Here is a 15,342-nt window from a genome sequence, read left to right as displayed (position 1 = left end):
GAGAGGTCTGGCTGTGAAGTTCACTTGTCCATAAAGACACTACATTCTTTTATGTCAGCTTCGACAATAATAAAGGGGGCATGTTGACCTCCACTGGTCTTACCCTTTGTTGTATTTCTGGTTAGCTCACAATCTTGTTGAACAAGGGAGGAATTATTATTTACCATAATTTTCCCCTCTCCTGCACACACAAAAGTTCAATAGCTACTATCACTATACCTATTTTACAGATGAAGAAACTGAGCCTTAGAGAGGTTAAGTAATTTGTCCAAGTTCACATAACTAATGAGTGACAGTGTCTGAACTTGAACTGAGTCTAATCCAAATCCTATATGCTTAACCACTGTACTATACTGCTTCTCCTGTGCTTTCTTTATCTAGCAAGAGTTATATCATGCTAGTGCCATACCTTTTTGGTGAAAGAAACAAGAAACTCTATGAACCTATTACGGACTTTGATCTACACCCCTAGACTGGTCCCTGGTGGTGCCAGGGCCTCTTGGAAAGAACCCCAGGCATCCCTTTTGAGAATATTTCAGAGGGGGTCACCCCCACCTGATATCTTTTATCTAATTCATAATGACAATATTGGGATTAAAAGACACACTGAAAATATCATAAAAGGAGAAAGTAGATATAGAACAAGCATCTGGTGAGCTTGTTAGGTTAGCACAATAGCTACTAGGGGCAGCCAGCTCATCTGGCATATGTACCATTCAACATATGTTCAATGGCTGGCACTTCATAAATATTAGATCATAACCAAAGCCCGAGAATGGCTCTGGTTTGGTTTTGTTTTTCTGAATGGGGGCAGGCAGAGTCATGATTAGTTTGCAAAGGTTTCTGCAGTTTGCCTATTTGATATATATGAAGTCAAATCTATAAATGAATATTGTTAAAAAGCACAGTTTTTGTTTATTTATTTATTTTTAATTAATTAACTAATTTTCTATTACACTTTAAGTTCTGGGATACATGTGCAGAATGTGCAAGTTTGTTACATAGGTATACACGTGTCATGGTGGTTTGCTGCACCCATCAACCCATCATCTACATTATGTATTTCTTCTAATGCTATCCGTCCCCTAGCCCCCAACCCCCTGACAGGCCCCAGTGTGTGATGTTCCCCTCCCTGTGTCCAAGTGTTCTCATTGTTCAACTCCCACTTATGAGTGAGAGCATGCAGCGTTTGGTTTTCTGCTCTTATGTTAGTTTGCTGAGAATGATGGCTTCCAGCGTCATCCATGTTCCTGCAAAGGACATGAACTCATTCATTTTTATGGCTACATAGTATTCCATGGTGTATATGTGCCATATTTTCTTTATTCAGTCTATCACTGATGGACATTTGGGTTGGTTCCAAGTCTTTGCTATTGTGAACAGAAGAGCACAGTTTTTAAAGGCTTTATCCAATCCATCTTTGTAGCATGTTGAGGGATGGCTTTAAATACAACTTGAAAGGCTTAGAAGGAGAATGCTCCCCATCTTCTACCCAGTGGCATGGCACACTCCACTCATCTTTCCCTGTCCCTTGAAACTACAGCAGCAGACATCTGGAAGTGACTAAAATAGCAATGACTCCTAGCCCAGCCAAGTTTCTATTCAATTTTGATGTCAGCACATGCTGCTTTCCCCATGGGAGCACTCTCCCACCCCAAAATCTGTGACAGAGAAACCAGAGTCAGCGCCAAGTTCCCAGTGAGCACAGAAAATTTCTGTCCAACTCTGGGGTGCCATGCTCGTGTGTTGTCTATTAAGACTCTAATTTCTGTTTGAATGCTGCAGCTGGTCCAGTCCATAATCACCGACACATTTCCACAAGAAAGACTGTTTTTATTATGGTTACCAGGGCTCGATTCACACATTTACTTTCCTAACTAACACTTATTGAGAACTTACTATTTGCCCAATATACATAGATGGATTAGAAGACAGGATTACAGAGGCCCCCAAAAGGCTCTGCATGCAAAACATCTCCTTCATAATTATCTGTTGTCTGAAATTATATTAGAACTGCATCCCTTTGGTGTATCTCATGATTACAAATAAATGTTCACCATGAAAGATAACACTCTATCCGCAGGATGATCAGTGAATTTCTTCATTCTTAGTAGCTCTTGTTAATTTGTAATAGCTGTCATACCATTATTTTGAAAGACTGTATAAGGTAAAACTGGTAGGAAAAGAAGGTATAATTTTTGAAGCATATCTGCTGAGGGTATGTGAGGGGAGGTAACACTGCAAGATTCAAGTCTGGGTGTATTTCTACTTTTCTCTGAGTTGTTGCTGATTATTTACACCTTAGCATGAACGAAGGTTTCAAGTGTGGATGAAAGACAAGGACTGGCACTCAATATTTCATAGAGTAGGACACAACATATGAGAGAAACAAGGAGTGAAAAGGCTAATTACACCCAGAACAAACCTCAACTGATCTCACAAGAACAGCAGCCATCCCTGCCTTCATGGGCTGTATGCTGAGAGCAGTGCATGGCCACACTCCTCCTCCTCTCCAGGCAGACCCATTAGGCTTCTGCCTAATACTGTGCTCATCTCTGAGTTTTTTCTTTTCGTTTTTCTCCAACCCAGATTCATAGACATGAAACAGGCGTTCTATGGTTCTTTTTTTTTTTTTTTTTTTTTTTTTGAGACGGAGTCTCGCTCTGTCGCCCAGGCTGGAGTGCAGTGGCGCGATCTCGGCTCACTGCAAGCTCCGCCTCCCGGGTTCACGCCATTCTCCTGCCTCAGCCTCCCGGGTAGCTGGGACTACAGGCGCCCGCCAGCACGCCCGGCTAATTTTTTATTTATTTATTTATTTATTTATTTATTTATTTATTTATTTTTATTTTTAGTAGAGACGGGGTTTCACCGTGTTAGCCAGGATGGTCTCAATCTCCTGACCTTGTGATCCGCCCTTCTCGGCCTCCCAAAGTGCTGGGATTACAGGCGTGAGCCACTGTGCCCGGCCGGTGTTCTATGGTTCTTAACGGGGATAGTGTAGATTACAAAGAGGAAGCTGAGCCGAGCCTAGGCAGATCTAATTTTCAGCAGAGGGAATCAAGTTGTGTTAAGGACAGTAGACAGTGATCTCTGCCCCTCAAACAGCTGTGAAGGAGGCAGTTCCTTTTGGTGTCCATCCTTCCATCCTTGTATTGGTACCCTCGTCCCCCTGCCTCCTGCCTAGACAGGGGACATGGCTGCTGCCCCACTTCCACTTTCTTGCTGTGGATACAAGTTCCTTCCTTCTGTTTCCTTGTCCCTCCAACAAATGGGAATTTTCATGAGCTAAGTATCCTGAAGAGGCATTTAAAGAAGCATCTGCTATGTACCGGAGACGTGCTGATATGCTGATATTTCTTTTTTTTTTTTTTTTTTTTTTTGAGACAGAGTCTTGCTCTGTCACCCAGGCTGGAGTGCCGTGGCGTGATCTCGGCTCACTGCAAGCTCCACCGCCTGGGTTCACACAATCTCCTGCCTCAGCCTCCCGAGTAGCTGGGACTACAGGCACCCACCACCATGTCTGGCTAATTTTTTGTATTTTTAGTAGGACGGGGTTTCACCATGTTAGCCAGGATGGTCTCGATCTCCTGACCTTGTAATCTGCCTGCCTTGGCCTCCCAAAGTACTGGGATTACAGGTGTGAACCGCTGCGCCCAGCCGAGATGTGCTAATACTTTACACACATAATCTCATGTATTTTTTATACAAGCCTGGTAGCTAGGCTTGTATAAATGGTATTTTATACATGGCAACTACAAGGTTCAGGATGATAGTCTAATATTTCACAGGTCACATGTGGCAGGATTCAAACCCAGGTTTGTTGGAATCTCATGTCTAGTTTTTGTCATTATGCTACACTGCATTTTTAACTCTTCTGGCTTCTAAAGAAAGTAGTTCCATTTGCCTTTTGGGCCATGGCCCATGCCTGATACTAACAGTGGAAATTCTAGACCCTATGTCCAACGCCATTACACATCTCACTCCACTTGCATGTCTCACAGGAAGCCTGAACATAGCACATTCAAGAAAGTTTCCCAAACCTGCTCCTTCCCCCTATCTCAGGTGCGCTCCACTGCCTGTAGGATAAAGTCTGACTTGAGCATAATGAAATTGTTCTCCCTGGTTAGGCCCTTTTTTGAATTTATTTTTTTTAGTATGACAGGCTCACTTCTTGCCACTCTCCTCTCTCCCTAAATACGAACTTTGCTGAATCACTCTTGGGTGTTGACAGCATAGCACCATCTCATGCCTCCAAGCCTTTGTGCATGCTGATCTCTCTGCTTGGAATTCGTTTCCCAATTGCCTGCCCCATTCTGGAGCCTGCTCTATTCCCGCCCTTTCTTTAAAACTGGTTTAAGATACCTGTAAAGCCTTCGTTGAGCTCTCGACCACAGCCAGTTGTGATGGGGTAATGAATGCCCTTTCTCTCAGCATTTCCTTCAGAGGCACGGAGCTTCACTCAGTGCAATACGCCTCAGCCTTTCTCTGTCCCTAGACTCACTCCACCCCAGGAGAGGTGTAGTGATTTCTCTTGATAAACTGGGAACGAATTAACTGGGCAGGCCCAGCCCAAACATATCTTTCTTCCTCTAGGAAATAAGTTGCCCTCTAGAGCCGGGCGCGGTGGCTCACGCCTGTAATCCCAGCACTTTGGGAGGCCGAGACGGGCGGATCACAAGGTCAGGAGATCGAGACCACGGTGAAACCCCGTCTCTACTAAAAATACAAAAAAATTAGCCGGGCGCGGTTGTGGGCGCCTGTAGTCCCAGCTACTCGGGAGGCTGAGGCAGGAGAATGGCGTGAACCCGGAAGGCGGAGCTTGCAGTGAGCTGAGATCCGGCCACTGCACTCCAGCCTGGGCGGCAGAGCGAGACTCCATCTCAAAAAAAAAAAAAAAAAAAAAAAAAAAAAGCTACTTAAAATATTGGATAAAATTACTTTCAGGCTATGTGTACATGGTGTATATGAAACTAAATGAATGTTGTGTTTAGACTTGAGTATCATTTTCAAGGTATCTCATTATGTATATGGAAATATTCCAAAATCTGAAAAAAATTGAAATATAAGACACTTCTGGTCTCAAGCATTTTGGATAAGGAATACTCAGCCTGTACTGTGTGCCACATACTCTGAGCTATCTGCTGCTTCATGCATTATCGCATTTAATGCTCTTTGTGGTGGATACTGTTATTTTCTCCATTTCACATATAAGAACACTCTTGAGCTTAGTCTCAGATATAAATACCCGCCATGAAGAGGGTTGTGAAGTGAGGGACCTTACTTACCAATCACAGTTCACTGCATGATGCAGACATTGGAGGAATAGAGCTATTAAAATCACTACTAACCCCAGCAATGATGCATGCCAAATTAATGACTGATACCAGCATGCAGTAAGCCTGTAAGTGAATAAAATCAGTGTAATGGCTTTCTGTTATTTTCTTGACCTTTAAATATTCTCTCATTGCCTTAGGATTGTTTCAGGCAGGCCTAGAAATAAATATCATAGAACACTCTGGTTTCTGTATCCTCTGCCGACCTATAAACTGTATTTCACCAAACTGGACATAAGAGAGCTGTCAAGGGCAGTGATACAATCTTGGGGAGCACACTCATCATCCAAACTCTTTCCCTCTACTTCCCTCTGAATTTGCCTCTCAGACCCTCTTGTCTACTCATTAGTAACCCTCTTACAGCAATTTTTCTGTTTGTCTTCCTCAACTGAGTCACTAGCTTTCAAACCCCAAATGGACTTTTTTGCTCCAAATTTTCCATTTCAGTTCATTGGGAAATTCAGAAGTATTTAAACTTCAGAAATCTATACATAAAAATACAAAGACTTTTTGTTCATATTTTTAGTCCTTCATAAAAAGCAGAAAAAGTCAGTGATCACAGTCCTTGTTCTTATTAAGCAGATCGGAAGTTTGTCATTTTGCTCATCAGAGGAAGAGAATGAGAAATGAAAACAGTGGTAAGGTGACATAGTAATGTATTGTTTGCAATTTGAAAGTGAGAGAGATAAATAAAGGGAGGAATAAAGGGAGGGGAGGAGGAAGAGATGGAAGAAATTAGGAGTGATAGAAAAGAGAAATAAAAGGGAAGAGGTAAAATCCAACTCAGGGGCCATCTCTTCTGTAAAACCCAGACCCACCTAAGAATAAATAAGAACCACTTACTCAGGGTTCCCCAGAATCTTTCTTCCTTTTTTAAAATTTTGCTAACTTTATGGACAGCATCTTGTATACTGGTTGCCTACGTGTCTTCCTTCTAATATCATGAGTACCCTGAGGTCAAGAATCATGTCACATTCATCTTTGTAAAACCTATGTATGTTTATAATTCAGTTTAAAAAATGCTGAATTGAAATGGAAAGTCCAACTGACAGGGGTGACTGAAGATTACAAACGCCACATATTTGTCGCTCTCATTGTGTCTTATGCTAATTTGATAGCTTGCTTTGTTCACTCAGAGATGGGAAAGCTTTCTTAAGGTTTGCATGTTCTGGTACTCCTCACGTAAACTGGTCCTGTGGTTCTTACTTCAAGGCTCTACAAATCATCCCCCTCACTCAGGATTGTCAGTCAACGAGACTCATTTAGCCTCTACTGGATGAGGACTAGGTTACGGGCTGAAAAGATGTAGCAGACCTGATTCATTCTTTGGGAAACTCACAATTTAAGGAGGCTAAAAGTAGAAATCAAAATGTTTGTAAGATATACATATTAACACTATAAACAGGAAGTCTGTTTTTTCCCTCCTTCATTCTGCAATCTATATAAAATTTTATTCTCATTGTCTAGCCTCCAAAAATTACTTGAATTATCAATTCCTCAATTTCTACCTGGGTACTTTCCCACCCATATGCTTCCAAACGTTTCTAATCTAGTCACTACTAAAAGAAGAATATGTGGAATTACATTGTTGTCAAAGACTTGACTCATACATATAGTCCAAAATGGTTTTTCTATGGAAAGGAGTTCTTCCGCAGAATGAACTCGGAATGCAGGGTCCTTTGCACTCCCTTTGCTCTTACCTCTGGATTTAGTAGTCAATTCCCAGAAAATGGGAGCCCACATGGAGACCCAAAGAGTCCCCATGAAAATGGGAAAGTACCCAGTTCTTCCACAGAACTCCTTTCCATAGTAATAATCTCTAGCTAGGGGAGCTCAAAGAGTAACGCTCATTTGAATACTACAATGGAATAATACTAATTTTAGTATTATTTAGAAGTTAGAATTTAGTATTTCTTAGTTTTCAATATTTAGCTTTATTTAGTAGTAACTAATGAGTTATACTAAATAGGAGGCTTGTTTAGGAAGAGGTTAATAGGAAGTGTAAAAGTTTTAATTCCCTAGGAATCCAGCAAGATTTTCCAAAAAGCACATTTACAAACTCTTCCTTTATTCTTTTCCAAAGCCAGCGATAAGAATATTTGCTTCAAGTCTTTGAACTCTGAGCTCACCTTTATTCAGTAGTCTATATTCCCATATATATTACCATTGTCCTAAATCATAGTCACATTTATATAAAGAGACTTCTTTCTTTCTTTCTTTCTTTCTTTCTTTCTTTCTTTCTTTCTTTCTTTCTTTCTTTCCTTCCTTCCTTCCTTCCTTTCTTTCTTTCCTTTTCTTTCCTTCCTTCCTTCCTTTCTCTTTTTCTTTTTCTTTCTTTCTTTCTTTTTTCTTTTCTTTCTTCTTCTTTCTTTTCTTTCTTTCTTCCTTCCTTCCTTCCTTCCTTCCTTCCTTTCCTTCCTTCCTTCCTTCTTTCTTTTTAAAGGGAGCAGGGACATCTTTATTAAGACATTCAGCCTGACCCAGGAGAGGAGGCCGTGGGTTTCAGAGTAAAATAAACTAAGTAGAAATGTAGAAATCCATCCTCCCACCAATACAGTTGTGTGGAGACACTTACATTGAAGTCGTACAACACACCAAAGTTTGCTGCCGATGCCTCTTCAGCCCTGGGAACTGTTTTCCTAGGTAAACTGCCATACGGCAAACCCCAGAGGTACTGTATGGAGAAGCAAAGAAAGCAGTGAACAATTAGAAACAAAGTCTGAGCCACACATGTGATCACAAATGGTTTTGCTTAAAAGCCCTTCTGAAACAGTTTCCTGGGGACTCTTTGGGTCTCCATGTGGGGTCCCATTTTCTGGGAATCAACTACTAAATCCAGAGGTAAGAACAAAGGGAGTGCAAAGGACCCTGCATTCCGAGTTCAGGGGACCACCAGCTGTCAGGTCAATCACATTCCCCAGAGGGCTTTCTGAGGATCCCGCTGCCACCACTACCACCAAACTGTTCTGATTTAGAAGACTAGAAAGGAGAGAGGTAGCCTTTCGAGTCACAAAGGACTCAACAAAACCATCTTACCCACACCTTCATATGAGGATACCCCTTAGGAGTGGGGGTGGAGGAAGATTCTGTCCTTCATGTCAAGAGAGAGAACTCAAGGAAAACCAATCATGTAATTTGTGGGTGCCTGCAAAGTGAGAACACTTGCACCCTGATTGTGGTGTCTGCTTCATCACTAATTCAGGGCTGCTGCCTCAAATTCATGCCACCTGATTGGAAGAGAAGCACAGTAGGGAGAATAGTACTGGGAAGAGTGGGTCAGTGAGAGGACAAGAATAGATAGGGTCACAGGAAGGTGCCTTGGTGAGAACTGGAAAGAGCACCTTTCTAGCCCCATAGCTTACCAAGCAGATGTTGCTTCTTCTGTGAGATGGAAACTTCCCTCCTAAAGCTGGGAACAGAAGATGAATGTGGCTTGAAGCCCAGGTGCAGAGCTTGACTGAGCAAAGGGCTGGACATCAATCTCTGCTCACTCCCTGTGCACAAGCTACACAACCTCCCAAAGTAGGCCTTTGGCCCATCTGGCTTTCTGGTCCGAAGAGAATAGAAGGTGGGTTCCACACATGCTGTCTCACCCCAAAGTTAGGGGGCACAGAGGACAAAGGAGATTAAGGTCTAAGGCTTGCCCAGGGACACAGGACCTTGGGGCAAAAGGGCATGTGCCTTGGAGGAATACTGAGTGAGCCTGTAGGGTAGAGGCAGCTGAAAAATACAGGCTTGCTGCCGGGAGATGACTGCCCTGGCCTCTGGTGGTTCTGCAAAGTCAGCATGCAGGGTGTCCATTCTCTTGTTCTTTTGCTGGAGTTGGTAATCATTGCCCAGAAAACAGGATGCCCCTCAGGGTCTAATACAACCTACAAAAAAGTATCCAAAGCCAGCATGCTTCCTAGCTCTCAGAATACATCCAACCTAACATATAGGCACTCCATCCACTACATAGCAGATAATCTGTAATTTCATGTCATTTAAATAAATCAGCAACAGCCTTTTATTTTCTCCACATGGAGGCAGCATGGTGTGGGGGGAAAGAGTAAATGCTGCTGATAAAACTCCGTTTATATCTGCATCTGACACTAAGTAATGTCATAGTAGCCAGTGATGGAATGGAGGAGTTTCAGATTTCCTTAGAGAGGTAAGGAAAAAAAAAAAAAAAGCTGGGGTTAATTTGAAATAGATAAAATACACACATTCAGCTGCATTATCTGAAAGTGTGCACTTGGGAAATAAACTATAAAGAACCTCTGATCTTTGGTCACTGTCTTCTATGAGCCAGACAACTTTAGAAGCCCTGGAATTCTCTCAAGGATTATAAAACTAGTGGATTAAAGTGCAAAATCTTGGAGAAAGGGATTGAATCATGGGTTCTAGTCCTAGATCAGCTTAATAAAAAAATTTACTCCAAGATGTTAGCTAAGTCACATCAACATTATGTGACTCCGTTTACATGTTTTACCTGGTTGAAGAAAACATCTTCCACCTTCTACATCATAAATGTGTTGTGAGGCACAGTAAGTAAAAGAAGTGAAAGAGCTTTATACTATTAAAGGCTCACATCTCTTTATGAATGTAAAGCATTATTATTATTATGTTAATGGGAGGCTTAGTATAGAAAGTGGCACTGATTTGAAGTTATCAAGATAAAAAGTCACCCAGAACACCAAATGTTGGCCACTGTCAATGCTGTATGAACCACATTGGCTTTGAAATACTGGTCCTAAAAGGTCCTTTGTAGGTTAAATAAAACCTAGCCCAACTTCTGTAAGGTAAGCATTCAAAGGTGTCAGAATCATTTAACTTCATATAGGTGAGGGCTCTGACCTCAGTCTAGCTTTTTGGCCTCAACTGACCCTTTCCCCACATCAGTTCAGGGCTTTGTCTTCTTTGATTTGGAACCTCTGTCTGTTTTAGTTTCTGACTTTGGACCTAAAAGACCCCACTCCCACTCTCATCCCATCCCATCCCACTATTTGTGTGTGTGTGTGTGTGTGTGTGTGTGTGTGTGTGTGTGTGTGTGTGTGTGGTGTGGGCATTATCTTACTTTGTATCTTAGGGGGTAAATGTTCATTTTGTGCTTCTTCAGTATAGAAAGTCTGGAGGCTTGGCATTGCATTAAAGAAGCATTTCTTTCAAAGCTAACTTGGCAAAATAAATAAATACAACTCACAGGGTGTCCAAGTCTCCCTCTTGAACAATAATTTTTAACATTTAGGAACAGGGACCCCCTTGGGAAACTGAAAGAAGCCATGAAACTTTCCACATAAAAATGCACTTTTAAACATACATGGGAAATTATACATAAGTTATATAATTTCAAGAGGCTCACACACCCTTTAGTGCAAGGATTGGGACCTTTGGCCCATAGGCACCATTTTGAAGGTTAATCTCATTACAAATCCTATGACTCCAAGATGTGAAAATAGCCAATTAATTATTCCACCCTTAAAGAAGAGACAAATACTTTTCTGGGAGAAACATTTTTCAGCATGTTTTGTAAACTAGAAGTCAGATCTCACCTCTGGCAACATGATGAGGCTAAATGTCAGGATAAAGAGAACCATGTTGACTCCATACATCCATCTCAAGAAGAGGAAGTATGAGGCCACTGAGGAGCCAAACTGACCTATTACAAAGAAAATAAAAAGTTTGAAGAGAGATCAAAGCAAACAAACAAACAAACAAAAAGAGCTTTGTCTTGGTTGCCTTCAAAACAAGTCTATTGTGAGGCATTGGTGCTTTTTATATTTACAGGCAATAGTATTCTTTTCTCTCTATTCAGGAAGAGAAAATGTTAATCATGCTGGAAGCATTCCCTGTCATGTGGAATGTAGAAGGTACGTAGAATGCAGTTGTGCAGACTGCATGTGACCTACCCCATCAGAGTCCATCCAAGGGAAAGCTGCCTTTTGCTGAGCAGCCATGATTGCCGCCTGCAGAGTGCATTTTATTCCTTGAGTTAATACTGATAAGTGAGCAAATATATGTAAAGGTAACTACGGTGCCCAGCTAGTAATTAGCTACCACTATAATTATAATTACTGCTATTTTCTCCCCCTTTTCTCAGGCAAACAATGTTCTCAAACAGAGTTTATCACATCTTTTACAGATAGTTATCTTACCAGCAGTCCTGTGCTGTTTCCCCCATTACTGGAATTTTACAGGGACAGTATAAAAGCTGGAATGCATTCATTCACTCCACACATCTTATGCCAGAAATTATCTTAGATGTGAAGCACAATGTCATAGATAGGGGGGCTGCTATAATAGAACTTACATTTTAGTGAGGTATGGATACAGCAAATATGTAACATACATAGAAAGATATAGAGCTAGAGATACAGACATAGATATTAGCTATAGATATAGATAGATATAGATAGAGATGACAGGAGATAGAGATAATAGCAGGTACTACAGGAGGGAAGGGGAAGTATTGAGAGGGGTTGCTTTCAAAGATTTGTCAAGGAAAGAATATCAGAGATGTCATCTAAGCAGAGATCTGAAGTTTGAGGAAGAGATAGCAACATGCTGAGCTGGAGAAGAGTAGTTCAAGCAGAGGAAAAAGCCAGAACAAAGATCCTAAGGGGCAAGGGCTTGGGACAATTGAGGAACAAAACTCAGGCCTGTGCAGTTGGAGTACATGAATGAGGGAAAGTGGTGACAGATAAGGATGGAGAGGCCAAACCACACACTGACAGGTGTTAAGCATTAGGGCCAGAGGAAGGGGTGATGAGCATGACTTTTAAAAAACCACTTTAGCTTTGGGGAATGAATAGGCAATAGGCAAGAATGTTCAGTCAACTCACCCCGTCCCCAGAAGTGAAAAGTAAAGTGATTGGTTAATTCTTGTTGACAGAAAAAAAAAAAAAAAAAGCACCTTCTTAAAGCAGAGAGTGGAAGAAGAAAAATGAAGAATTTAAGTCTTAGGTTCAAATTTCAAACTTTCATAGATTTACGAAAGCAAAAGTTTCTTTGATGGTCATTTAAGATTCAGCACCAAGCTGCTAACTTTCCCAGTCTTCCAAATTATCATTGTCAGTTGCCCAAGAAAAAATAACAAACAGCTTCAGTCCCCGGCTGCATCAGCCCATGTGTTCTGTCCCATTCAGCTAACATTCAGCTAAACATCTCTTTTGACCAATGATTTTCTGGAGCCTTCTGGCTTTGAAATATTATCAGTAGGGAAGCATTATCAATGGAAAAGGAAGGCTCATGGGTAGCAAATTCCAGCCTCTACTTATTTAGATGAGGCCGGCCTCACAGGACAGTAACGCCTCTATTTCTGGACCTTTGTCTATTATTTTTTTGTTTTGTTTTGAGAAGTTTTGCCCTTGTCACCCAGGCTGGAGTGCAGTGGTGCAATCTTGGCTCACTGTAACCTCTGCTTTCCAGTTTCAAGCGATTCTCCTCCCTCAGCCTCCTGAGTAGCTGGGATTACAGGCACCCGCCACCACATCTGGCTAATTTTTGTATTTTTAGTAGAGACGGGGTTTCACCATGTTGGCCAGGCTGGTCTCTATCTCCTGACCTTGTGATCCACCTGCCTCGGCCTCCCAAAGTGCTGAGATCACAGGAGTGAGCCACCACGCCCAGCCCCTTTGTCTATTCTTTACCTACCACCTTTCTTATTCCCACAACACAGTGGCAGGTTTTTTTAGAAACTTAAGAAGTCAACCTTTAAATGGATATTTTGGAAGAAATCAACGATTTTGAAGTCTGAGTATTTTTCTTTATACTCACAAGGGAATTTGAATTGATTTCACATTGCCGAGGAGTACAGAGTTCTATAACGTTTCTAAGGGTGTGTGGTTTTGACACACAACCCCACCCCACCCCAGCCCAGTGCTGTCACCAGGTGCACTGGTCTGCTTCTCCTAGGACATCTGATCACCTTCTTGGCTCCCTGTGACTTCATACCATTTCATGGCTGTTATCTACATTCTCTGGTAACGGCTACCTCAGGGCTGCTCAGCCAGGTTCATTCATCATGTTTTATTGAAGGCAGTGGACTTCCAGTTTGTTACTCATTGCAGTTACTCATTTATCGGAGGAAAGCCTTGGTCACTAGGAATCAAGGTAGGTTTTTCCCTGGAGTCACATGTGGATCCTCCAGTATGAAGTTCCACATATAGGATACTAACCCACCTTTCCTTCCTTCCTTCCTTCCTTCCTTCCTTCCTTCCTTCCTTCCTTCCTTCCTTCCTTCCTTCCTTCCTTCCTTCCTTCCTTCCCTTCCTTCTTATGGTTTTGCTCTTCTAATAATTGCCACAGCCCATCCTCTCACCACCTAAACACAATCCCTGGCAAATGAGTTCCTTGTGTGTGGAGTACAAATATACCTAAATGTAAAAGAGAGAAGTGATTAAGATGTTTCAGGAAGTATCCCTTCCTCCAACATGCACATGCATTATAATGAAATATACTTTAGAGTTCAAAACTTCCAAACTCCAGTTCTCAGATTTGACAGTGGCTTCACAACTATTTTATTTGGAGGTTGAGTCTTTACAGAATCCTAAGTGTAAAGAAAATGAATTGCAAGCCAACAGATTTCATTAAAATTAGAATGACTGTAGAAAGACCCAGACACAGGTAGAAGAGACTAAGAAATCCAGAAGACAAAGTTTCTTCTACACTAGACCTATCAATGGCAGAGGAGAAAACACAGTAACAAAACAAACGAAGATCTTAAAGGAGAGAAAATGAAACAACAGGTTGTCATAAAAACTCCAGTTTTTCCTGTCTCAACACAAAAATAAAAAAGAAGAAATCTTCCCTCTTTATCCCTTTTATCTAGTGGTTCTATCCTACCGGATGTTGTTGACTAAAACTGATGTTCACTAAAAAGAAATGCCTCATTAGTGTGTCTAAAAGAGCATAAATGAAAAGAATAGCAATTTTTACATACTTAGTCTCTCAGCGTAAGGAAGCAAAATGAGTAGTAATAATAATAATAAGAGCTAGCATATCTCGATGGTCAGTTATGTGTTCCAAGAACTTTATCAGCATCAACGCATTATGCTGCCACTAGAATTTAATGAGGTTAAGTATTATTAGTCCCACCATGAATCAGGAAACAAAAACTTGAACACAGTAGTTGACTGACTCAAAAGTTGATTACTAATAGGTAACATTTAATGAATCTTTGTTTCAAACACCAATTTGATCTGTATGTATTAACTTATTTAATGATCATGATCATCAAATCCTTACAAGATGGGATCTATTGTTTTCTCATTTTACAGAGACTTAGGTCTATAGGTTACATAGCTAGTAAACGAGGAAGCCAGGCTTCTAAACCAGGCAGTCTTGAGCTACAGGTGTTTGACTCCAAATCTAGATCTCTCTTAACCACACTGCCATATGGCCCCTTAAGTAAAACATAGTTCAATTAATTTTCTTAAAACTATGATATATACAATAAATATGCAATGAATATGTGTTTCTGAAACAATAGGCATAGATAATATCCATCTATCAGCTAAAGCCAGTCAAATTCACAAATTTGAGGCCCATAATGACCAATTCTTTTTTCTTTAATCAGACTGATAAATGCTGCTTCCATAGTAAATTATTAATGTATAAAAACAGAGTCTTGGCCAGACTTGGGGGCTCACTCCTGTAATCCCAGCACTTTTGGAGGCCGAGCCAGGCAGATCACGAGGTCAGGAGTTCAAGACCTGCCTGGTCAACATGGCAAAACCCCATCTCTACTAAAAATACAAAAATTAGTTGGGCATGATGGCGGGAGCCTATAATCCTAGCTACTCAGGAGGCTGAGGCAGGAGAATCACTTGAACCCAGGAGGCAGAGGGTTACAGTGAGTCAAGATCGCACCACTGCACTCCAGCCTGGGCAACAGAGCAAGACTCTGTCTCAAAACAAAACAAAACAAAACAGAGTCTCTAATATGTATTAAACTGAGGCTTTATGCTTAAGCGTATTCTTGGTACTAAATATTCTTGTTTCTTTCAAATTAAAGTTAAAATTTCAACTC

General features: G+C 41.2%; 1 protein-coding gene across 1 annotated transcript in view; it reads right to left on the bottom strand.

Annotated features, from left to right (window-relative positions):
- TMC1 (transmembrane channel like 1) overlaps positions 1-15,342 on the bottom strand; it is a 180,290-nt gene that overhangs the window by 72,024 nt on the left and 92,924 nt on the right. The window contains exons 10-11 of the mRNA XM_065530686.2: positions 10,865-10,971; positions 7,909-8,007 (exon numbers count right to left, since the gene is read on the bottom strand). Coding sequence (XP_065386758.1) covers positions 7,909-8,007; positions 10,865-10,971 — 206 coding nt within the window. The remainder of the gene's footprint in view (positions 1-7,908; positions 8,008-10,864; positions 10,972-15,342) is intronic.

This window comes from Macaca fascicularis, chromosome 15 (assembly GCF_037993035.2).
Source record: "Macaca fascicularis isolate 582-1 chromosome 15, T2T-MFA8v1.1".
Lineage (NCBI taxonomy): Eukaryota > Metazoa > Chordata > Mammalia > Primates > Cercopithecidae > Macaca > Macaca fascicularis.
The sequence above is the reverse complement of the archived record's forward strand: the minus strand, read 5'-3'. Positions and strand labels throughout refer to the sequence as shown.